At 38.7% G+C, this 26,413-nt stretch overlaps 1 protein-coding gene across 2 annotated transcripts in view; it reads right to left on the bottom strand.

Annotated features, from left to right (window-relative positions):
- The window catches only part of L3MBTL4 (L3MBTL histone methyl-lysine binding protein 4), a 461,506-nt gene that overhangs the window by 253,168 nt on the left and 181,925 nt on the right, over window positions 1–26,413 (bottom strand). For both annotated transcript variants that reach the window (XM_017543913.2, XM_037744036.1), the window contains 2 exons: window positions 17,761–17,846; window positions 15,240–15,350 (listed from right to left, as the gene is read on the bottom strand). In XM_017543913.2, the coding sequence (XP_017399402.1) occupies window positions 15,240–15,350; window positions 17,761–17,846 (197 nt within the window). The remainder of the gene's footprint in view (window positions 1–15,239; window positions 15,351–17,760; window positions 17,847–26,413) is intronic.

Consider the following 26,413-nt stretch of genomic DNA (forward strand, 5'->3'; position numbering starts at 1 on the left):
TGTGATCAACACATGTTCACAATGAAAATGTGAATAACACAACTTGAATATAGCATAATCCCTGCACCAAGCTCATCTCAAGGTTGCAAGCACTCACTCTCACAGCAATGAAGCAGTCATTTTAGCTCCATTTGTCTGTTTTACTTCCCCACATGCTAATGTGATATATTCCCTGTTGATAATAAGATTTCTGATCTTTATCAGAGAAAAACACTGTATCAAAACCCAGAAATTCTGTACCACTCTCAACATACTTCATTTATCCTAATCTCTGGTGAGATTTCATGTCTAAGGGAATCTTTTGCCTTATTTCTGCACCTTGTACCATAGACTGATACCGACAGTATAACACATATTTTTAAAGAATAACCATGATATAGGTGATGGGGAGGAAGGCAGCAAACCACATTGCCATGTATGTACCTATGCAACAATCTTGCATGTTCTTCACATGTACCCCAAAACCTAAAACACAATTAAAAATATATATATATATGTGTATATATATGTGTGTGTATATATATGTGTGTGTGTATATATATGTGTGTGTGTGTGTATATATGTGTGTGTATATATATGTGTGTATATATATATGTGTGTGTATATATATGTGTGTGTATACACACACACACACACACACACACACACACACACACATATATATATATATATAAAGAATAATCATGGGTCTAAAGATGTTAGTTTCTAGGGTGCATTTTTCTTCACGTTCTTTCACCTGTTTCTCCATTCCAGGCCACCTGCTTTGAGCTTCATCAAAATCCCCTGAAAAACCTAAATTCTAAAATTCTATAAATCAGTCCAAAATGATGAGAAGAAATAACCATGTGTTGTAAGAATTATTAAATGAAGATTTCTCAGCCTACTCAAAGTGCACAGCGTAATCACTATCTAACTGACAAGGAGTTTAAATGTTGGCAATGATAGGTTGGTCACATGTAATACTAGAGAATAGTTATTAAACTAGTGAGCCTCAGACATGTTCTCTTAGTCTGATGAGGTAGCATCTATTTATTATGATGTTCACAATCCTGAAAACATATTTTAGGGTAGAAATAGAAAGGCCAATTTAAATATTTAGACAATTTTCAAGCTTGAGAATTAATCACTGTGCAATTACTGATTTTCCAAGTGTTTAACCAGTTTCTCCCTGCTCATTTAAATTACATTTTGATATCCAAAGAGGGAAAGATCTGTTAAACATTTTAAGCTTATAATCTTCACTAGCAAATAGTTTACCTAAAGACAGAAGTTGACTGAGAAGACAAATGAATAAACTATGACTAGCCCCAATCCAACACAGCATCAGCTTCCTACGGGCAGGTAATCAGCCCCCTCATGCCTACAGAGGCTTTCTTAAGGTAGATATGCACTGGTCACTATTTCTACTTGCAAGTGGACACCCTAAAACTGCGCCATCTAATGTAACAGCTGCTGTCCATATGTGGCTATTTCCATTTAAAATCATTAAACTGAACTGAAATGGAAACTCCAGTTCCTCAGCCTCACTAGCCACATTTCAAGTGCCCAACAGCCACATGTGTCAAGTGGCCAGTGCACTGGACAGAACAGGGAGAGGCCATGTCCATCACTGCAGGAAGTTTTGCTGGACAGTATTGGCCTAGGTGATGGGATTACTGTACAGAGACCACCAGTAGTACATGCAAGTACAATCTACTGCCGGAACAAGTGGGTGAAAAGCTAAGATCCTAAGCCCTGTTGCCATGAGACAGGAAGAACGGCAGGATCCAGGGCAGGATGCAGCTAAGCTATCCACGGCTCTGGGCAGAAGGGGAAATCTGAAGGATAAGAGAGAAAGATGGCTTTGGGGGTCAGAAAGACACTTCTTGAATAAATGTAGTTTATGGAGGCAACTGAAATGAAAAAAACTCAAGCTTAAACAGAGCAGAGTCACTGTTGTAGCACCAAATTTACTTATGAGTGATAGCAGATAATTATATAAAGAATGATCAAAGCAAAGTATGAATCTGTGGGCTCTCACTGCAATACCCAGGGCCCAAGCACAGTGAAAGAGCTTTGGAAGTCTCCCACAGGAAGCTGTCAGGCAGGACAGGCAGGAATGCCAGCACAGTGATGGACAACACCCCTGGAAGGAGGATGCTGCCAGCAGAAGCCACCAGTGGAAGCTCAATGACAGCAAGGGGTGGTAAACAAGAGGGGTTAAGGGGTATATTCACAAAGGCCACTGCTGCAAATTTCCTGAAGGCAGCAGCAAAGCACAGTGGCACAAACCTGTTTCTTCATTTTAGAATCTTAGCCGCAAATGAGAAATAATCACCATGGAACACAGTGAATAAGAAGATGTAACAATATTTTGTATATCAGTTTGGGGCTCGGGGATTTTCCATTTATTAAAATACACCATGTTCATACACTGATAAGCATACACTCGAGTCATTGTGGGCACACATTGTAGGAGGAACTCTCCTAGTTGGCCAGGAAGCAGAGAGATTAACTTGGTTCTCTAGATGCCTTAAGCCAAGTGAAGTAGGCCACACTCAAAAAATAATCCGAATCCTTCATGCTACTGGCAGGTTTTGCCATTAGAATTATACTTATTTTAAGAGAAGAGGTTATTATTACTGGAAAATCACTAGCAAACATTACTGTTCAGAATTCCAGCCATTTATTATCCATTATCCATCCATTACTACTCCACAGTCCCACTGTTTGTCAGATGTTATTAGTATAATGGCCTCATAATGGACTATGCTTCTTTGACACTATTATCGTTCTGCCACGGTTTACTCTGTCAATATTTCAAGGGAGGAAGCATCACATACAACGAAACAATACATGAATTAAATTATTCAAATACTATGTAATTCTCAGGGACACTTAAACATGTTGCTTCTTAAAGGTATATGCATAATACAGAAACACCAATGAATCCGATTTTCTATGTGATGTTAGAAATAGCTCCTCTTTTAAGGAACACACAGAGAGCGTTTAGTTAATACCAAGAGCTAATGCACATTTGTTTTGCATAATGAATAAATAATCCTTAATAAACAGCAATTTGCACTGATAAATAACCTATCAGTACACTTTTATTTGCAGCTCCCATTCACCCCTTTCTTCATTCATTTGGCAAACATTTATTGAGTACCCATGAAATACCAGGTGCTATTCCACAGGCAGTAGGGATATCAAGAGTACTTGGGTAATCAAGGGATAAAAATGCTCCTTCCACTAACTTATATTCTAGAGGCAAAATGAAGCATAAATAAATAAAACAAATATGTAACCAAATGTCAGATAACCATAAATACCTATGATGAAAACTAAATTCATGTAAGAAGACAGTGAATTGCTTCAATAGCAGCAGAAATAATTCTCCCACTGCAACAAGCAGAAACTCCAAGTGTGCATGTTCAGACATGGATTGAGAGGTGGATTTCGTCATGGGAATATCGGCAATATTCCTGTGAGTTTCTCTTTTCCCAGTGAATGACAGGCAAGATCACGAGAAGAGAATGAGGAGAAGGCTGTGAGGAGCAAAGTTGTGTGAAACGGTTCTCTTCGAGAACGAGAACATGAGATGATTAGAACAACTGAGTAGAATGCCAGGAATGGGCTTAGGGTTCTCTTGGGCACTTACGGAGATAAATTTGAAGGCAGATCTCTCAGTATGACTCTTTGTGTTTCTCTAGCCATGAGATTAAACTTCAGCTCACTCAGAAATTTATTATCAGGCAATTATGTGAGAATAGACGAAAATTACATTCCCAGTGAAGTGAGGGATTATACAGAGACTCAAAAAGAAGGAAAAGACAACCAACTTGGAAAGAGAAATGCAAATTTATATTCAACGTGATAAAGTGTGCAATAACCTGACGATTATCACACATTCTATTCACATGACAAAATTTCATATGCATCCCATAATATGTACAAATATAATGTACCCCCAAAAAGTGTGGAGTCAGACAGTGCTAAATTAGGTTGAGTCTAAAGCTGCCTCCTTACATATTTTATGTTCAGCCTAAAGGTTTCTCTGTACAAAGCAAACTGCAACTAATTGGATACGTAAATACACTGTAACCTACTCTTGTGCCAATCACCAACTTTCAGCCAGTCAAAGGCAGACAACTGTTCAAACCACATTCAAATAAGGCAAACGCAGAGCTGCAACCAGGCCAGATGTTTCTGTACCTCCCTTCCATTTTCCGCACATCACTTTCAATTTTCTGTCCATAAATCATCTCTGACCATGTGGCAACACACAGTCACCCTGAACTTCTTCTGGTCCTGGGGCTACCCAATTTGTGAATCATTCTTTATTCAAGTAAACTCTGTCAAATGTGTGTAAAGTTTGTCTTTGAACAACAGGTTGGAGGAGTAAGTCAGGACTTGATTATGCAGGATCTAGTAGGACACATTGAAGAGCTGACTCTTTTTTATCCAAATGCAATGGGAAGTCACGGAAGGACGTAAGCAAAGGAGTCACATGGCCCAGTCCATATGTTTAAGATCACTTTTGGCACCTTTGGGTAGCAAAGATTGAGAGGGTCTGCAATGGGTGCAGAGAGACAAGCTAGGAGGTGACTGCAGTGGCCCAGGTGAGAGATGTTGCTGGCTTTCATTAGGGTGGCAGTCAGGGGGACAGCAGTCATAGGGATGGAGAGAGGTAAAGAGACTAGGAATATATTGTCTGGAGTTGGTCCATGGACTATGGTGGTTGACCATGTGTGGTAGCTCTGAGGTGGGTAGATTGCAAGAATGACTCCCGGGTTTCTGTTTTAAGCAATTTGGTAGACCAGACTACCATTTGCTAAAGTTGAGACTGCCTAGGGAAGAAAAAGTTGTGTATTGAGCTGTTCAGTCCAGGAAATATTAACATAGACATACAAAAGATGTCAAAACTAACACTTACATACCTAACCCTGGAGCTCTGGGAGAGGTTACAGCAGTAGATACAATTTTTAAAGTTACTGGCTAATATAAAGTGCTGAAAACCAAGGGAATGGATGACTTCACTTAGGGAGAGAGAACTGAGCAGAAATTCTCAGCCCAGGCATGTATTGAATCACCTGGGAGAGCTGTACAAAATGCTGATGCCTCCTGGGCACTTTATGATGTCAGGCTTGAGTACACAGCATGGAGAGGAAATAGCAAAAGGCCCAGGACCAATGCCTTGGCCAATGCCAGTATTCAGAGTTTAAGAAGAGCAGAGAAGCCAACAAGAGTACTCAAAAGGAACCAAGAGGTCGAAGAAAATAAGTAAACATAATGGCATAGAATCTACGATAATAACTACTATTCCCATTTCCACCTCCCCCCCCAAAAAAAAAAACAGGCTAGATAGGGACACACTGATTGACGTGGGATAGCTGACTTCTCCCACATCATTCATCACATCAAGAATTCAAAGACTACGATTTAGACTCCCAGCTATCTAACATAGAGCCTCACATTCCAACCCAAAGTAGGGAGTGTACGTTTCAAGCTTACCTGAAGTTTATTCCAAAATTAGGGAGTAATTGGCACATAAAATTGACTAGACTTCCTTTACTTACAACACTGTTGAGTTGGGAGGGCTTCCCAAAGAACCTTATAATAGTGTTGAGGCAGGAGAGCCTGATGTCTGCTGAATTCAGAACAAAAAGAAGCCACTCATATCTGACTCACTGTGGAGTGAGGGCAGCAAAGACCTACCACCCTCCTTGGTTCACGTGGAGAAAGGTATTACAAACCAGGGCAAAGAACAGCCAGTCTTCTGACCTAGGAGAAAACAGGCATTCCTTGCTCCTGTTTAAGAACAGGCAATGCAAACTTCAATGCACATATAAACCAGATGGGATCTGGTTAAAATGCAGATTCTGATTCTGGGGGTCTCAGGTGCACCCCCAGATTCTACATTTCTAACCAGCTCCCAGGTGATGCAGACACTACACTCTGCTGATCTTGACTGGGAGGTCTCCAGAGAGCCCTCACCTGTACCAAGCCTTTCCAAGACCACATTCAGTTCTGGAATGAACCCTCAGCTGCCACGTGCCTTCCCTGAGCCTGGCCGGGAAATCTGCCTGAACACCTTCTGCTGTACCTGTCTAAGGCATGCACCCAGTCTCACATCACCACTCGTTCCTGGGGCTGGCATGCTGCCCAGCCTGCTCCTCGGGACCCCAGCTTTGGTTCAGCTTTGATTCGTCCCCTTGGTTTGATCCAACCACCCTGAAACACGACTCCATCCTCTGTGTTTACAGGAGCTACACACCCCCTTTTTTCTATTGCCACGCCCCCTGGGGTTGGAGGAAGACCATTCCCTGTGAATATGTCCTGGTCCTATTGTTTCCATGGTCCAGCACTGGCAGTGCCAAGGATGCAAGAACACACACTCCAGATGAAGTTCTGGAATGGAGATGTTGGGAATGTGTCTTTACCAAGTGGCAGGAGAAAACGAAAAGGCTCCGTGGCTACTGCTGGGGCTGGGGCCCCCATTCCTTCTCCCACAGCTGAGCCCTGATGGCTCTTAGAGCCAGCAACTCCCCACAAGTCCTCTGGTCACAATCCAAATAAAGATCTTGCATAGACCTCCTGTCCAAGGGGCTTTCGATAGTTTTAAAAGAAAAAAATGTGCATCCATTCATATATACATGTATGTATACATAGATACACATTAAAACGAATTAAACCCAAAGTCTCTTTTGTCTCTGCAGGATAGTAAATAAAAGCATTTGGTGTTTGGAAATGCAAATAAAACAAGGCATGTTATACACTTTTTCTAAGAGGAGAAAAACTGTTTTTGAGAAGCCATCTGCCCCTCAGCATCTTTGCACACAATGCTCCCTGCATTTGCAATGGCTTTTAAGCACTTGAGGGTTTGTGCTATGCACAATTACACTGAACTGTCACGCTATCCTCTCTCTCTAACTAGATGGTGAGGGCAGCATCCAGGTAAGCATTGTATCTGTAAGGCCTGTGGATCCTGGGATGGTCTTTCTTCTACCTTGGGAATGCACAGTAAATAAAAGCTGTTGATTACACAGTAGACCTCCTTTCTTCCACTTCTTTTTACTGAATACCTTAATTTTATCCAAAACAATTGCATAAGGCAAAATAATAGGCTCCCAAAGGTGGAGATTCTAATCCCTGAAATCTGTGAGTATGTCCCTTTACCCAGCAAGGGGGATTTTTGCGAGAGTGGTCAAGTTAAGGATCTTGAGATGGGAGAGAGTCCTGGATTAGTTGGTAGGCTCAAACAACTTGCAACAGTGCTTAGAAAAGGAAAATAGGAGTGGCAGAGGCAGAGGTTTGAAGGTGCCACACTGCTGGCTTTGAAGATGAAGCAAGCAGCCAGGAGCCAAGGAGTAAAGGTGGCCTCTAGAAGGTAGAAAAGGCAAGGAAGCAGATTCTTCTCTAGAGCTTCCAGAAGAAACCAGCCTTACAGACATCTCCATTTTAGCCCAGAGATACTTCTGACCTAGAGAAATGTAACATAGTAAATTTGCGCTTTTTTACTTTTCTGTTTTTTATTTTCTTTAAATGCTGGGGTACATGTGCAGAACGTGCAGGTTTGTTACATAGGGGATGCATGTGCCATGGTGGTTTGCTGCATCCATCAACCCGTCACCACTACGTTTGTGGTAATTTGTTAAAGTAGTAATAGGAAAGTAATACAACTAACTTTCTGGAAATAAATTAATCTCATATAAAAATCTACTCATCATCTTCTCAAAGGAAAGTCTCCTTTTCCTGAGTCCATCATCCTTTCTTGTATTCACAAGCAATGGCATAGATTTTGGAATGGGGGGTGGGGGAGGAATGTGGTCACCATTTTGCTTAGGTAGTCCATTATTCACTTATTTATTTTTAAAAGATATTCTTCCAATGGTTAAAAATAGAGTGCCTACAAAGCAGGATGTGAGCAAAAGAGACGATGTTTGGCATAAGTAGCTAAGTATCAGTATTAGTAAGGGCATTTGGAGTGTCAGAACTGCAGCTGGTCAGAAATGGTACACTTCTGTTTAGGAAAACAGCAGAGAATGTGTAGGTCTCCTCCAAAGCTAAGACAAATCCCACAGACTCTTGTTTGCTCTGAAGGAATAGAGTGAGTACATGTTGCACATTCTGACTGAAGGTCTGGGAAATGAGGGGGCTTCATTATCACAGCAGGTCAGGGGCCTTATATTTTTTGAGCAAATATACAGCTTTGAGTAAAGGGTCAAGAGTATGTAGAATGAAGAGCCTGCTTTATCAAGAACTGTTAGTCTAAAATGAGGTCCTTACTCCAAGGCCCATGAACCCTTGAAACACAAATATAATCCTGTATTCAAGTACAAGTATATGTGCATTTTGCACTAGAGCTAATTGTAGCATCCCTCAGACACTCAAAGAAATGCATAACCCTAAAAAAGAAGGATTAAGAACAACTAGGGCTACATCATCATCTTTTATTTAAGAAGTTTCTACAGTGTTCCGCGTAGAAAACTGTGAAATGTTCTATTTCTATTCTATCTGGCTCATGACTAAGCTGATGTCTCTAGCCAAATAATCACATGTCAGGATCTCATTAGATCTCACAGGTCAGGCTGGTAAGATGGGCGTAGGGTGGGGGAATTATCCAAGGAGTTCTAGAATAGGCTCCAATTCATTACCAAGGCCACGTGTTTCTGTGGTGCTGCTAGGCATGTGTTTGAGTTCTTGATACACTGATCTTAATAAAAATGTGAAAGGTAAGTCCCTACTACAGATCTTGGAGAATACAAATATAGTAAGAGACTATACATCCTTTCAGGGGTTTGGCTACATTCACACTGAAAACCAAATAGAAGGTTATCAATTGATACGGGAAAAAATATATGTATTTTTTTTAAATCTAGAAGTTGTTGATTACATGGCAGCCCTCATTTTTTCTACCATTTTTTATGGAACAGCTAAAATTTATCTAAAGCTAGATTGAAAAATCAAATATAGATGTGGTTTGGTTCAAAAATCAAATATTGGAAAAAATAACACAAGGATACAAAATTACTTATGCTAAAGGTGACAACTAAATAAATTCATCTAATCGTTTAACCAGTACAGTATCTCTTAAGAGAGGGGTTGGCAGATTAGAGCCCACAGGCCTAGAAGACCCTTATTACCATCTGTTTTTGTGTGTCCCATGAGCTAAAAACGGTGTTGACATTTCTAAATGGCTGGGGAAAAGCCAAAAGAGGATTATTTCATGACATGTGAAAAGTATGTGAGATGCAAATCTCAGAGTCATTTATTTGTTTACGTATTGTCTCTGGCTGTTTTTGTGATGAACAGCAGAGTCAAGAAGAGCAGTTACCGCAAAGACCACAAAGCCTGAGATATTTACTCTCTTGATCCTTATAAAAAAGGCCCTGCCACCTGGTTTAAGAGCTCAGGCCGAAGAACCAGGCCAACTGGTTCCCACCTGGCTCTACCACTTATAAGCTGTGCAATCTTGGGCAAGTCCCTTAAGCTCTCTGTGCCTATTTCCTTTCATATGCTACTTTATGGGTTGGTGTGAAGAATAAGAGTGAGAAAATGGTAGGCAAGGATACAGCAGCATGGGGCCTTGAGTGAGCCAGCTCTAGTCTTGTCATTGCTGTTCTTCATTTTACCTGGAATTTACTGAAGCACATTTACCTGGTTGAGCACTCTCCCTGCTTCAACTTTTCTGGAATTCATGGTTGACACTAATTTATAGTTTCACCTACTCAAAAAATTATCTTTTCATTGATTGGTCATAACCCTTCTGAAAATTGTCCCAGTCTCCTTCCCAAGTGAAGGTAGCCATCAATCACTGTGACACTGTGATGACCATTAATTACAAGCTTAGCTCAAAGGACAGTTATTTTTAATGTTGGTATCTGGTTCTAGCTTCATATTACAAAGCTCTTTTCAAAAATGTAACCCAGACTGAGTACAATGTCTCATATCTATAATCCCAGAACTTTGGGAGGCTGAGCTGGGTGGATTACTTGAGCTCAGGAGCTCAAGACTAGCCTGGGCAACATGGCAAAATCCCACCTCTGCAAAGAAAATAAAATTACAAATATTAGCTGTGATTACAAAAATTATTTGTAATTACAAATTATTTGTAATTATAAAACTTACAAATATTAGTGGTGCACACCATAGTCTGAGCTGCTACGTAGGCTGAGGTGTGAGAATTGTGTAAGCTCATGGAGGACAAAGCTGCAGTGGGCCAAGATCATGCCACTGCACTTCAGCCTAGGCGACGGAACGAGATCTTGTCTTAAAAACAAATGCATGCCAATTACAGACTTTGGCAAGCGGGATGGTATATTCCGGATTTTGGCTGATCATCCAACTAGGACTCACAGAGGACAGGTGGCTTTCTGGAAGCACAGATGACCCTTAGTAAGGTGAACATCACTGACTCGTATCTGGAATTCTGCTTTGCATTAATACTCCTGTAGCTTTTTCTCAAACAAGAGCTTTTGAACTTATCAGTCTGACATAAAATCCAAAATTGTTTCTAGTCATATAATTAGACAGTCATAAGAATTTCTCTAGGTCATGATGCTCTAATTTCATTGTGAAATACCACAAATATGTCCAGTTAACGTATTAAATATGAAAAGACTTGCTGAAGAGACTCAATTTATTAATGATTCACTAGAACTTCTTAAAGCATCTATTTGAAATTCATTTATAATTCATTTCACAGCTTAGCCGCAGTTCCCACATGGCAAATATTTATCAAATATTACTCTGTTTTAAGTCCTTCCTTTACATTTATTTGTAGAATACATTTCCCCCAAATAATGGCTAACCTTCCTAAAAGCATCCATCTATCTATTGTAATTTAATGTGCATTTTCTGATAAGGCGACAGTCATGGGCTTTCAGATATAACAGCATACACTGTGCAATCAAACAAAAGAATAATTATTAAACATAATTGCTGGCTATAAATTGAACAAGATACACTGAGTACATCATAAATATTTATTAGAGAGCAACCATCATCATTAATAAACCTAGCATCTTAAAACCCTGCCATGGCGAGAAAAACTTCACCACTCACCTTCCAATGAACCACACATCACCAAATGAGTATTTTCAGTATGAAAATCAGAAAATCTGGCCTGACTAGTCCAAGTGGATTTATAAGGGTGAGCAAGTAGAGAATACTGGATGGGACTGCTCATGGTCCTATGCCCCAGCACCGACCATGTATGATCTCCAGTTCCAATGGCTTATCACAGCTACAGGGCAATTGCTAAAATGTAGAGAATACTGGCTTTAGATTAGAAACATGGTTATTCTTCAAATCTTCATCAAATTACTTAAGTTCTCCATGCCAACCTTACAGCAAAAATAACATCTACCTAAATGAGTTGTTGTGAAGCCAAAAGTGTGATAGATAACATACTTGCTAAGTACCTACTCTACTATTACTATTTCTACTACTTCTGATACTTACACCACTACATCCACTACTGACTGTTACTACTTCTACTACTACAAACACTAGGCAAGTTATTTCATCCCAATTCTCTTAGCTGGGATATTGTTAGTGAGCCCATATAAATAATAATAATCCTGATTTTTTTAGACCCAAAGCCCATAAGACCCACTAAACTGGCAAAAAAAAAAAAAAAAAAAAAAAAAACCCAAAACAAAATAAAACAAATAACAAGTGGTGTGGGGAAGTTGGAGTCCTCATATACTGCTAATGGGAAAGTAAAACAGTGCAGCCACTTCAGAAAGCATTTTGGCTGTTCCTCAAAAGCTCAAAAATAGAGTTACCATATGACCCAGCAATTCCACGCCTAGGTATATATCCAAAAGAAATAAAAACATATGTCCACACAAAAACATATGTGAATGTTCATACCAGCAGTAATCAAAATAGCCCAAAATAGACAACCCAAATGTCCATCAACTGATAAGGAGATAAAATATGGTACATCCATACAATGGGATATTATTCGCAAATAAAAAGGAATGAAGTACTGATACTACCATATCGACGAACCTTGAAAACATTATGCCAGGTGAAAGAAGCCAATCAAAAGATCACATGCTATAGGACTGTGTTTATATTAATTGCCCAGACTAGACAAATTCATATAGAAGGTAGATTCCTGATGACCAGGGAGGTTGTCGGGTGAAAGGAGGGTAGAATGAGGAGTGACTGCTAATGGGTACAAGGTTGACAAGGTTGCTCTTGGGGGTGATGAAATGTTTAAACTTAGTGGTGATGTCTGCACAACATCCTAAGACCAATGAATTTTAAGGTATGTGATTTGTATCTTTAAAAAAGTGTAATAAAAATAGAACTAATAAATAAAGTTTTTGTATTTTTAGTAGGGGAGCATCAGAAGGAAATGAAGTCATCTTTAGTGAGCCTGCTGTGCTCTGTCGAGGACTACCAGCGCCACACAGGACCATAGGCAGGACAGGCAATGTGGCCTTAGGCGCAAGTGATAAAGTGAGTGGGGTTGTGGGCAGTCACTACTCCTCATCCTACATATCTGCTCTCCCACTAGGAAGCGAGTTATTTAGGATAAAAAATAAAACACAAGAGTAGGAAGAGCAGGACTGCTCTAAGCTTGAGAGTTGAAAACATCTGTTTGAAAGCTGGGGTTTAAAACCCTGTTCCCATGTATACTATCTTATGACTTAACCTCTATGGGCTTCAGTTTCTTCATCTACAGAATGGATGTAACAAGAGTACCTTATTTCACATGGTGGCAGGAGGATACGTTAACACATATAAACCCCTTAGAACAGTGTCTGACAAGACTAAGCACCATCTCCACCATAGGCATCGCTGAAAATGTAGTTCTTGTTGTTAGAACAGGCTGACTCTGCCCTCACAGTCAAATACAGGCATGCAGCACAGTAACATCTGCTCCTGTTAACATCCCCCACATAATACCAATCAAACTTCCTGCTTTGTCACCAAGGAGTGTAGGCTTTGTCCATCTACTGACGACAATTGCTTCCATGAGGTCCCTTCATTAACACAGAAAATAATACACCCAGGGAGAGCAGCACAGGGTATCTGCATCAACTAATTATAGCAGCAGCTACTGCTGAAGTACCTATAGCATAAAGAGCCAGGTAGAGTTTCAGGAATTGTACATTCACGACCTCACTGAATTTTCACAACAAGCTTGGGAGGCAGGTATTGTTGACACCAACACTTTACAGATAAGGAAAGTTCAAATATGTTGAGTAATTTCACCAAGTTACTATACAGTCAAATAAGTCATTGCTGGAATTTGAACCCAGATCAGTCTTGTCCGAGGGCGTTTTCCAATACATTGTTACTCCAGATGTCCAAGAGAAGAGTAAATTTGAAAATAAGATAAGACTGCTTGTGGACCGAAATAATCATATTCAGGCTGACAGAGTGCCAAAGTGCATTCAGTGCCATTCACTCCTCCACACCCTCCTTAATTCACTCACACATATAGTAAGCATGTATTATGTGCTGGAATAAAAATTTTCTTTGAAAAATACAGACTTTAAAAGAAAATTAGAGAATAATAGAACAATATGAACAATATAATCAAAACAATGATATGATCAACGCATTAACTGAAGAATAGAAGAATGACTAGGCAAAGCCAAGAGCAGAAAAACTTCAATTGCTTGCTTATACACTGGCAATGAAGGATCAATCAATGCTACAGTATATATCTTTTGAATAATAAGAAAATAGTCTGTCATCTAAAAATGTAAGTCAGATTTGATGTGCTATTAAGATTGAGCTTATCTTAGAAATGCAATACTTTTATTTTTTTGAGACGGAGTCTAGCTCTGTTGCCCAGGCTGGAGGGCAGTGGTATGATCTCGGCTCACTGCAACCTCTGCCTCCCCGGCTCAAGTGATTCTTTTGCCTCAGCCTCCTGAGTAGCTGAAATTACAGGCACATGCCACCACATCTGGCTAATTCTTACACTTTTAGTAGAGACAGGGTTTCACCACGTTGGCCAGGCTGGCCTCAAACTCCTGATCTCAAGTGATTCACCCGCCTCAGCCTCGCAAAATGCTGGGCTTACAGGCATGAACCACCGTGCCTGGCCTACTTTTAAAACAAAAGTTAATAATAAAATGTCACTGAATTAACAAAGCAATTATGATATGCGAAAGTCATTTCCGTTGAAAATACCACAAGAGTAAACAGTAAAATGCCACAAATAAATATGAATTAAAGCAATATATTTAAAATTAAACTTAAAACATTAGTAAGAAGGTTATGGAAAAATGTCTATATTATTCCTGAATATTATTTAACACAGTCATTGCTTTCATTCATGAGAAGAATAAAGAACAGTGTACACTCTTGATAATCTATTGCCAAGCTGGACACTCATCTCTAAATTTTACTAAAATGTGTGTACTGATTATTCTCCATAAATTAAATCAGATATTATTTTCAAATTAGGGATACAGCAAATAAGATTTCTTTTAAATTATATCAAACCTAAATCTATCTTTTAAGATAATCCCTTTTAAAATTAGTTGACTTCAATCTTTATTATTATGAAAAGAAATTATGCTTGTGTGGAAAATAATTTTTGAACTGTAATATGTTGTAGAAAATTTAATAAATTCTACAGAGCTTTCAGCTTTCTGAGAAAAATAAAGGACAGTATAGAAATCTTTTAATCAAATCTTTAATTTGAAATCCAACCTTTTGTTTTTAGCTACAGTGAATATAGTGTTTTTATTTTTTTTATTTAATGAAGAAAAGCAGAAAAAAAGATTTAATTGTTCTTGATAAGCTGTTTAACAACAATGATTTCAAGAAAAATATAATGTCAATAAAAAGAAGCTTTAAAAAAAAAGAACTGACAGTAAAAGCCAAAACAACAAATCCAAACAGAAATGTAGTAGAATATCTCTCAAAACAGTCATGTCTATCTACAGACTTCCCCCTAAACATACACATAAGCTGAGAATCTTTCCATCCAAAGACATGTGACAAGAAATTAAGACAGTTGCTGTTTTATTCTTCTGCTGACCCAAAAAATCAGAGCCTTTGTAGCCAGCTTCAGGTGTGAGTTACACCCTCTCCTTTTCTTAGGGATCCTCTTAGGGATTGACCTTGGCCAGGGTCAATCTTCAAGGGCAAATCCAGAATGTTCCCCCCCCTCCAAAAAAAATTATTGTGCAGATGAATTTAAAAATGAGAAGGTGGAGGAAACAAAAATGACGTAGGAAAAATACTGATATAATAACATAATAATTTAAAATATGTACCTTTACTCTTTGGTCATCAACGTCTACAATCGTAGCAACACGAATTAACCTGGGGTTTCGTTTATCCACAACTTCAAGTTTCATATTTGGTAGAAAACCATGAGGCAACCTCTGTAAATATCATAAGTACAATAAGTCATGCAAAATTCAGTAATTCAGATATCCTTCTAATTTTTTCTAACATACTACTGTTTTGGTATGCAAATCTTTAATACAACTGGAATTTAGTTTTTTGCTTTTTTGTGATGGAGTTTCACTCTTCTCGCCCAGGCTGGAGTGCAATGGTGCGACCTCAGCTCACTGCAACCTCTGCCTCCCGAGTTCAAGTGATTCTCCTGTCTCAGCCTCCAGAGTAGCTGGGATTACAGGCATGTGCAGCCATACCCAGCTAATTGTTATATTATTAGTAGAGACAGGGTTTCACCATGTTGGCCAGGCTGGTCTTGAACTACTGACCTCAGGTGATCTGCCTGCCTCGGCCTCCCGAAGTGCTGGGATTACAGGTGTGAGTCACTGTGCCTGGCTGGAATTTATTTTTAAGAGCACATAGGACTGTATGCATATTATTTCATTCATTTCAAAAAAACTTGTGAGAAAATAGTTTTTTCTGCCATTTTAAAGATAGCTAAAAAGACAAAGAGATTACATCATAAATTTGTTAATGATTACACTAAAGTTCAAAAAGCATCTTATTACAGTTCCTATGTTAGTTATTTTTTATTCATTTAATACTGACCTTATAATTTCATAAATTATTGACTATTCTCAATTGCCCAGTTTCTGTGTATAGCCCAGAAGGCAAAACTATTTAATAAATACTCAGAAAGGATAAACATGATCCTTTACAAATCTAAAATACGCTTAGATAAAAGCTGTGTAATTTCAGCTGTTAAACTGTTTTAAAATCATATTATGATGTACTTTAAAGCCATAACCTATGTTTTTTTCATTTCATCTGCAACATGAGACAGGTGATCTTTGTTAAGGTCTCTTTCAAGTCTTACAATGCTAGGAACCAAGAGTCTATAACCACAGACACACAGGGAGTCATCATCGTGGAGTAAGAAAAAAGACACTGGACTTAACCAAATCATGGAAACTAAGGAAATTCAACTCTGAAAAATCAAAGTCAAAGGCAACTCTGATAGTTTCTATAGGTTGGCAAAAATTTCACTTTGAAAGCTATTATGCATAAAAGTGTTCGATTGGTTTTATTAGAAACAAAAATGTTTTGAATTTTTCAAGTCTAGAAATGACAAAAGGAAAATAAAACCCTACTAATACATCAGTAATATTTTAAACAATCAAATATTTCTGCACTATCTGGAATGTTTCTCACCAGCTTTTATAGAAACACATTTTCTTTGTAAGATGTATTATTACATCTACCGAATGGAGTATATGAACTATAATTAGGTCTTTGATCCCTGAGAATCTTTCTGTTCTCCCCGAGGTCACTGTCCTGAACAACAAAGGTTTAGTATCGTAGATGCCTAAAATCCATACCTGAGCCGAATCCACAATAACCCAGAACAGAGCCTGAAAGTTGCCTTCTTAGCTACTTTTCAGAATTTTATTTTCTGGTCATTTTCCTCTTGGAAAAGTAAAGTACAGTAAGCATTTTTGCTTACTGAATCTTTGCTCTTCTTAAAGCCCTTCTTTGTGCTCCAGAACTTCTACCTTCCTGATTTTATTATATGGACATCTTTCCTCAAATGCAGTCAGTTATAATCAATTTTCCAAAAAATGAAATATCATTTTGTTTCAAACCCCTCTTGATCTCTAGAAAACTTTCAGTAAATGAAATCATATGCAGAAGCCCAATATATAAAATTCTGATTAAAGACATGTTGGGGAACAACTTGAAACTGACATAATAACATAATAATTTAAAATATGTACCTTTCAGTCTCAAACACACAGAGAACTGAAAAGGAATAGAGTTTGAAAACCACTGGTTTAGGATATAAATATCTTTAACTGTACTACCTATGCACTTTATTTTAGGAATTAATTTATACTTAGTTCAATCCTGCAATAAATATATAAGTACAAATTTGAATTTTAAAAATTATTATTCTATCAAGTGCTAAAAGAAAGGTTTACCTCAAAATATATAAAATTATTCACACAAAGGCTACGCATTTCAACTATTTTGTTACGGCATCACAGACATTCAAGTAGTCCCTGAGAGAGTGATACTGAAAAAAGTCAGAGTTCTCACTGAGCAGACTAATGGAAACAAAAATGTAAGGAATGGATCATCAGCAGTTGATGAAGTGCTTTCAATTGAACTTCTGATATGCCATTTTTCAAGGAAGGAAGTCATCTACATTTGTATATTAGAACAACAGCAATGAGTCACCTACTTTGTATTTTTAACTAAAACAAAAGCATATTGGTTACAAAACTACTACTTGAATTTAGAAGGAAAAAACTGGAATAATTTAAACTGCCAAATGAAGGCATGACTCAATACAAACGTTTAAAGGTGAGAGTACATACTCACATATTAACTTACCATTTTAAAAACTTTGGCAGGAACTGCATTGGTTTGAGTAGCTTCCAGGTATTCTGTCCAGGAAAAATTTTCTGGATCAGGATAACCTAAAAATATATATGTAAATATCAAAAGATTACTCATAGATATTCTGATTCCCATATTCTACAAAACATTGGATGATGTAACACCTAATGTTAATTGAATGCTCACCATTTAACAGGCCTGATGCTAAGAACTTCACATATATTAATTCAGTTCACCATAACCTCTGAGAAGGCTAAGGCATGTCTGCATTCAAGCACTTACTCACTGGTACTCTCAGTCACTCAACAAGGTTAAGTGGGTTGCTCAAGGTCAAAGGTCACATGAGTACTCCGCAGAACCAGGTGACACCCAGGTTTCTGATTCCCGAGCTCCAACAAAAGTCTCCTTAGAAGTCTAAAAAAGCTTACAAGCAACCATCTGATCTCAAACCATAAATTGGAAAAAAAGACAAAATCTTTCAAATTTCTCTAATTATTCTACATCTATTAGAGTTTTAGTCTCATTATTAAATCTTTGTAATTACAGTTTCCTACAACTGCAATTAAAAATATATATATTAAACATTATATAAATAACTATTTATTTAAAATTCCTTCTTGTTTCTTTTTATGTTTGTGTTCTTTCATTCCTAACTACATTTGCTAGAGGTCTATATTGTATAGTTTTCTTTATCTTTCCAAGCAATAAGTATTTAGATTTATTATTAGCTCTATTTTTTTCTTTTTTCTTTTCTAATTATTTGTTCACTGCTTTTCCTCTTATTACCTCCTCCCTCCTACCTCTCTTAGGTTTATTCTATACTTGTTTTGTCAAACTGAATTATAAACATAATTTATTTTCATTAAAAAAATAGACAATGAACCTGCCACTGCTGCCATATATGCATTCTTCCCACTTTTTACTTTCTAAAAACGAATATATTTGTAATCTGTGTTGTCTTAATTTAATGCTTAAATATTTATTTGACATATTCCAAGTAATTTTCGTATTTGTTTAAAATAGTAATATTAATATCTAGTTTAGCACATCGTAGTTCCAGAATATCACATGATATATACAATTCCTGCTTTTGAGACTTCAGGATTTCTTTTCAGTATAAAATAGAGGCAACAAATAGAGTATATACACATACACACATATATTTTTTAAAATGTGGTACCATTTGCAGTAATACAATCTAGCTATATTATTCAAAGATCTGTTCTTTAAACAGAAAGTCTGAAGCAATAAGCTAAAGTCTCTAAATCATTTTTTACAATTCTCCCATATTTCTGATCATTTTCCTTCATTTTTATACTTTTTACTAAAATATATTTAATGTGCACAAATTGAGTGAACAGACTGAACATTTTTTTAAAAAACTAGCATACCTGCATATAACCAGACCCAGATCTAAACCAGGACATTTCCAGAGCCCCAGGATCCCTCCCATCATCCTCCCCTCTAGGCCCAACACCAGCCTCCTCAAAGAGAAACACTACCCTGGCTTCCAACCGCAGAGATTTGTTTTCTTCTGTTTTTCCATTTACATTAATGGAATCACACACCATGTACTCCTTTGCGGTGAACATCTTCGGCTCAGCATTCTGAATGTGAGGGTCAGGCAGATTATTGCCTTCAGAACATTCATGTTCATTGTTGTATAATATTCCATTCTGTGAATATTTCACAATATATCTATTCTACTGATTGTGGTCTTTTGGGTGGTTTCTATTTGGGAGCTATTTTTAAACACGCTGCTATGAACATTCTACTATATTCTTTTTAATGATAAGAAATACACATTTATGTTGGAATGCATCCAGGAGTAAAACTGCTAGATCATGGAGTATTTTGCTTCATATGTTGATGTTACATCATTCTGTATATAAAATGTTTGTCATGAATATTTCTATTTATTATTAGTATAGAGAAAATTTGCCTTTCTCTTTTGGATACATTTATGTATTTTGTCTCAAATTATTTTTACTAAAAATTATATTGTCACTGTTATTTTCTGTTTGTGTTTGCTGATAATAGTTTGCCCATCGTTTTTACTTTTATATTATTTAGTTCCAACATATCTATTTTAAACACTTTCTAAATAGACTTTAAAATTGAATTAATTTACATTTGTTTTCATTGCTAGTTTTTTTTCATCTAATATCTGTAAATATGTTTAAAGCTGAACTTTTTTAAAGCTTTCTTGAGGTTTCCTTTGCTTTCTGTCCTTTCCTTTATAAGCTATGCTATATATCTTATGTTTCAATAAGTATTTCTGCAGTTGCATTTACTTTTTATTTTTCAAGAGATGGGGCTTCGCTAGTTTGCCCAGACTGGAATGAAGTGGTTATACATTCACACACAGAGGACTGCAGCCTCGAACTCCGGGGCTCACGTGGTTCTCCCACCTCCGCCTTCTGAGTAGCTGGGACTACAGGCACGTGATACCACACCCAACTCTGCATTTACTTTTATAGCTGACATTTTTAAAATTCATCCAAATCCATTCATTACATTTTGGATCTCCACGTTTCTGTGTGGATTTTGAACCATGCCCACACCCAGCCCCTTCCATGCTGGGCTTCCTCACCCAGGCACCTGACTGGAACATGGGGTTGGATGAAGTGAAAGAAAACCTGAGTGCAGGGGACTAAGGACTGGATGCGAGCTGAGTGAGAGAGGCAGCACCCATCCTGTCCCAGTCTGGTAAAGAAATTCAGCATGCTAATGTGAGAGGCACTATCCTTCTCCCCGCCCTCGCCTTTTTTTATTTTTTTTTTGAGACGGAGTTTCGCTCTTGTTACCCAGGCTGGAGTGCAATGGCGCGATCTCAGCTCACCGCAATCTCCGCCTCCTGGGTTCAGGCAATTCTCCTGCCTCAGCCTCCTGAGTAGCTGGGATTACAGGCACGCGCCACCATGCCCAGCTAATTTTTTGTAGTTTTAGTAGAGACGGGGTTTCACCATGTTGACCAGGATGGTCTCGATCTCTTGACCTCGTGATCCACCCGCCTCGGCCTCCCAAAGTGCTGGGATTACAGGTGTGAGCCACCGCGCCCGGCCCCCTTCTTCCCCTTTTTGTAATGAACAAGTGAAAAAGGCTATGACCGTTTTAAATGCTTCTTAAGCAACAATTGCCTCTATGCCACTCTCAGAAATAAGTACGTACATGCAAAAAAGGGAAAACATTGTATTACCTTTATATTCCCTGTTCAATGAACCCAAGGAGAGAAGAATGTCATATGGCCCAGGGAGACTTGCAAAAGCCACCCTCTCCCACTTTCTTCCTCCAGCCCCACCCCTGAGTCCTTGCAGACCTTGGGAAGCAAGACGTAGGGCTGTGGGGGAGTGGGAGGGGCTGTTCCATGCACACAGCTGTGCAGCAATATCAGGGCAGAAGCTTTTCAAAGATTTAGATTCGCACTTGAGACAAGAATGGAATACAGGAGACCACCCCATGTAACAAGAATAGCCTTTAACCTCTTCACTCCTCTCAATGTAAACTCACCTCTAGGCTGGGCACGGTGGCTCACGCCTGTAATCCCAGCACTTTGGGAGGCCCAGGCGGGTGGATCACGAGGTCTGGAGATCGAGACTATCCTGCCTAACACGGTGAAACCCCGTCTCTACTAAAAATACAAAATGTTAGCCAGGCATGGTGGCGGGCACCTGCAGTAGACCCAGCTACTCAGGAAGCTGAAGCAGGAGAATTGCTTGAACCCAGGAGGTGGAGGTTGCAGTCAGCCGAAATCGCGCCTCAGCACTCCAGCCTGGGCGACAGGGCGAGACTCCATCTCAAAAAAAAAAAAAGAAAACCCACCGCTAACAGGCTTCACTTTGGTAAGCACTGTATTCACGTGAAGTCAGTTATTCCTCATCTATTCCCTGTGAGGTACACTTTTTATCCTTGTTTTGTAGGTTAGAGCTTGAGACCTGAGCAGCCTGCCAAGTGCTATGCAGTTAGAAAGCGGAAGAAATGGGATCTGAACAATGAGAAGTGGCTCCATCACCCTCCTGCTAATCACTGAGACCTGCTAAGACTGAAAACCCAACGCATCCATAGTCCAAGGCAGCCCCTTTCAGGCCGCAGGTCTGAGGAGCCGAGCTCCCCCTGGAGGCCACGGCATAGAGCTGCGCCAGCGAGAAGGCGGGAATATAGACAGCCAGATTGGAGACTGGACTACACTACTTAAATTATTTATTCATGTCCCACCTCATTCCATGCCATTTTGAGTTTAAAATTTGCATGCTTTGGTTCAGCCATCCATACTCACAGCCACAGCTTGGACCTCTTCTTTGAAGAAAACAGAGGTTCAAGCTGTGGCTGTGGGCATGGGTGGCTGAACCAAAGCATGGAAAAAGTGTCCCAGAAATTAGTATCAAGGAATTACTAAGCTAAGGCATCTGCCACGCAGCCCCGGATTTCCTCACCATGCCAGCAATTCTTCCGGTAAAAAGGTAGATCTTGGTGACAAATATCTTCAGTTAATGATGAAGAATAATTAAAAATCATCTAGATGGTGGCAAAATTAGGGGTGAGATGTGGTAGAGCAGAGCAGCCTGAGCCATCAGGAAGAAGGGTTTTTCCAAACAGCTGAGAACTGTTTTAGAAGAAGAAGAGAACTACTTGGGATATGACAGAATAAGCCATCTCCTTCACAGGCTGCAGGGAAGTGGTGGCCTCAAAAGGGACAATGGAGGAAGCCGTGTGTGAAAAAGCTGGGATCAGCCCGGCATGGTGGCGCACACCTGTAGTCCCAGCTACTCAGGAAGCTGCAGTGGGAGGATCGCTTGAGCCACTGAGTTTGAGGCCAGCCTAGGAACATAACGAGACTTCACCTCTATTTTAAAATAAAATTTTGAACAAAGGAAAATAAACTGGGATTTAGGAAGATTATTTTCAGAACCTGGAGTGGAACACATTCAGAGTCAATAAAAATGTCCCTCTGAGGGATGCAAATATGGAAGCAAAAAGGGAAACACTTAAGGGCCAAACTAAGGTGAATATACATGAAAACATTCTGTACCATGTCATTCCAATGGCTTCCTCCATTACAAAGGGGAAAAGCAAATGCTTACCATGACCTACAGGGCCCTACAGAACTTCACCCCACTACTGCTCTGGCCTCATCTCCCATTCACTACTCTCCTGCTGTAACTAGAACACTGCAGACAACCTCCCTCTTCAAGTTCCTGTACCTGTTGTTCCTTTACCTAGAGAGTTATCCGCAGATATCCTCCAGACTTGCCACCTCATCTCAAATGCCACTCAGCTGTCATCCCTCACTCAGTCCCCACCCTGAACTCGCTCTACATAAGGAGCCCCCTCCCAAATCTATGTGTCCTTCCTAACCCCATTGCTTGCCTTACTCTTCTCCACAGCACTTACTGCCACCTACCACAGTGTATATTTTTGCATATTTCTTGTTTCCCTTGCACCCTTAGAACATAGGCTGTCTTATAACAGGAATGTGTTCAATTCACTGCTATTTCCTCACAACATACAGTTGGTATTCAGTAAGTACTTGGTAAATATTTGTTGAATGAGTCAAATATATTTCCTGAAACATTTGCATTTCATATTGTGGTGGCCAGGAATTACAGAGATTAAGCCAAATTGTTTTCAGTCTAGCCTCAAAATTCTGAAAGGAACTCTGATACAAATTTCTTCACCTGCTGGTGCTGGTGGCATCAGAAGTACCATTTGAACAAAATGGTGCTAGCGTATCAATACTGGTTACTATTCTAACAGCACTGTAAACTGGGTGATGCCAAGAAAAAGTCATCTGATCTGTGGCATCTATGCAATGCAAACATCATACTCCTCAGCTTTTGGTTCCATATTAGAAGGCCATGTAGGAAAGTGTAATACTGGTTTCAGAAATGTTTTAAAAGGCACCCTTAATTATTTTCCCTCTAGGAACAATAGCCTAAGCAGCAACCTATTTCTTCCACTGGAACATTCTTTCTAAATAATTGAGATTATGAATCAATAGCACAAGTCCTTAAAAGTTCCTGACATCCTAGTCTGGGTGACCTGTCCCTTAGGACCTGGAGAAGCAGAACAACCATAACTATACTGGTGGCCAATTCAGGAAACAAAATCATGGCCGTATGACAAACAAGTTTTAATTAGTGGCCAATAGTCCTATTAATAACCAGCAATAAAAGACATCTGCTAAAGGTTTATCAAAATGGACAGATTGATCTGTCTATTGGATCTGCCAAGACTCTATCACAATAGACAGAATGTTCAGCATGAACACCCATGCTGGATAGACACCTCATCAAACTCAATTCTACTGATGAGGAAAGTGAGACCTAGCATTTTAAGTGACTCATACAAGGCAAGACAACTAGCAATGAAGACAAAGCTAGAGCCTGTGTGACTTATAATCTGTAGAAATCAGGTATCTCTCACAAGGCAGGGCAGTGAATCATCCAAATTCCCAGGCCTCCCAATGATAGAGACCGAGGAAAGTTACCACTACCTGAAAGCTGCCATTCTGCTGGTAGGTTCTGGACATACAGAAGGGCTCTTTATGGAAACAATCATAGGACCAAGCGGTCACTAATTGCCCTGTATTAGATAGTGGCATGCTGTTCAGTACACGACTAAAGAAATACAAGACTCGAAGAAAATTAGACACTTCAGTCACAGCTAAACCTAATTCAGGTTCACCCTTTATTGTTTCAAAAAACATGTTGAAAATGACCTCACATTTATGGTACCTTAGATACCAGAAGTCTTAGACTTATATTCAGCTCATAACAATTAAAATTAAAATATCTTTCTGGCAAAATAACATAAGTTACACTCCCCAATATTTACAACAGGATGTCAGATTTGTTATTTGATCATTAATTAATTTCTAAAGCACAGGGAGAACGCTTTGATCTACAGTATGGAATATCAGCACCTCAGGAGCTTGTCAAAGAGCTCATTTTATAACTGATTGTTTTGCTCAAAGTATGGCTGAGCTGTACTAAATCCAGAATAACTACGTAAAGAAATAAACTCTTCTTTTGTGTCTAGTGAGACCACCAGAAAACAACCTATCCGTGTCGCACTGGCTGAGCGCCCAGCAGAACTGTCTTCAATACCATGGCTCCTGCGAGATCTAATCTAGCCCAATGTTTTGGCAGGCACTCAAGGCAGTGTAATGAGTTCCATTTCCCTCTGTCTGTCAATACTTAAGATTTTAAAATAAAAAGCTATGGTTGTTTTTCTCAATTTCACTAACTGTATAATATTCCACTGAGTAATATTCTATCACAGCCCTAGCAATCCTCACATGTTATATCTTGATTGTTCTTTGGTACATTCTCAGCAACTAGCCATGCCTCACACTTGGTAGGTGCTCAATTAATATCTGTCCAATTTACTAATTAATAATTTGTATTCTCCTCTGAACTCTTATCTTCCTTATGCAGACAGAATCTATCTATAGGAACTAGCACAATACTATTTCGAATACAGTAATGTTTTCTTTGGCTAAAAAAAGTTAATGGTTAAGATTGCAACTAAATGAAGGATTTATTTGGACTGTAAATTTTTCTATTGTAATTTAAGCTTTGCAAGGAAATTATGAGGTAAAGTGGTCATTGGGTATCAAAACATTAATTTGCTAAGCTAAATATTTGTATGTGTTCATGAAGCATCTAGAATATCTTCTAAGTAGGTCTGGCAAATTGGTGATTCTAGAGAATCTAAAGAAACCAACTGCATTATTTCTACAAAGTACATTTCATTACCTCCCAAAATACCAATTATTATAGCTTTATTCTCTAAATATAAATGTTTATTCAGCCAACACGTTTGAATGCCTGATTTCCAGTTTTAAAATGCAGAAATAAACACATACATTTAGCTGTGTTCCTTCTAAATGCCATCAGAGTATCAATAAAGGCATTTTAAATGAATGTTTAACACAAAAATACTGAGTTAATTTTGGTATAACACATTATGAAATATTATGCAGTTATTATAAAGAAAGAATTAGAACAATACAAATGAGTTGGAAGGAATTTGCCATGAGACACAGTTGAGCAAGGTTAAAAAAAAGATGTAAAATATGTACCTAATATAATCCAATTTTTATAGCACAATGACAAAAAAAGAACACTGGCTCATGAACACATGGATATGAGCATATATGTGCATGTGGATATGCAATCATGAGAATCCACAAAGTATGTACAGTATAAGACGATGGCTAATGATTCAAATTGTTTTCTTTTTCCTCTAGGAGAGAAGGCTGAGCTGCATTTCCTAGGCTCCTATGCAGTTACGCGTAATCCTGTGGCTGAGTTCAGGCCAACCCGCATGGGTAGAAATGATGTCATAAGCTACCTCCAAGTTTGGCCCTCCCATGTCCTTTGTCCACTCTTTTAATGGGATTGTTTTTTGCTTGTTAATTTAACTTCCTTATAGATTCCGGATATTAGACTTCTATCAATGCATAATTTGCAAATATTTTCTCTCATTCTGTAGGTTGTCTGTTTACTCTGTTAATAATTTATTTTACTGTGCAGAAGCTTTTTGGTTTAGTTAGCTCCCATTTGTCAATTTTTGGGTTTGCTGCAGTTGCTTTTGGTGTCTCTGTCATAAAATCTTTGTCAGGGCCTATATCCAGAATGGTATT

This window comes from Cebus imitator, unplaced genomic scaffold (genome assembly GCF_001604975.1).
Source record: "Cebus imitator isolate Cc_AM_T3 unplaced genomic scaffold, Cebus_imitator-1.0 Scaffold162, whole genome shotgun sequence".
Taxonomy (NCBI): domain Eukaryota; kingdom Metazoa; phylum Chordata; class Mammalia; order Primates; family Cebidae; genus Cebus; species Cebus imitator.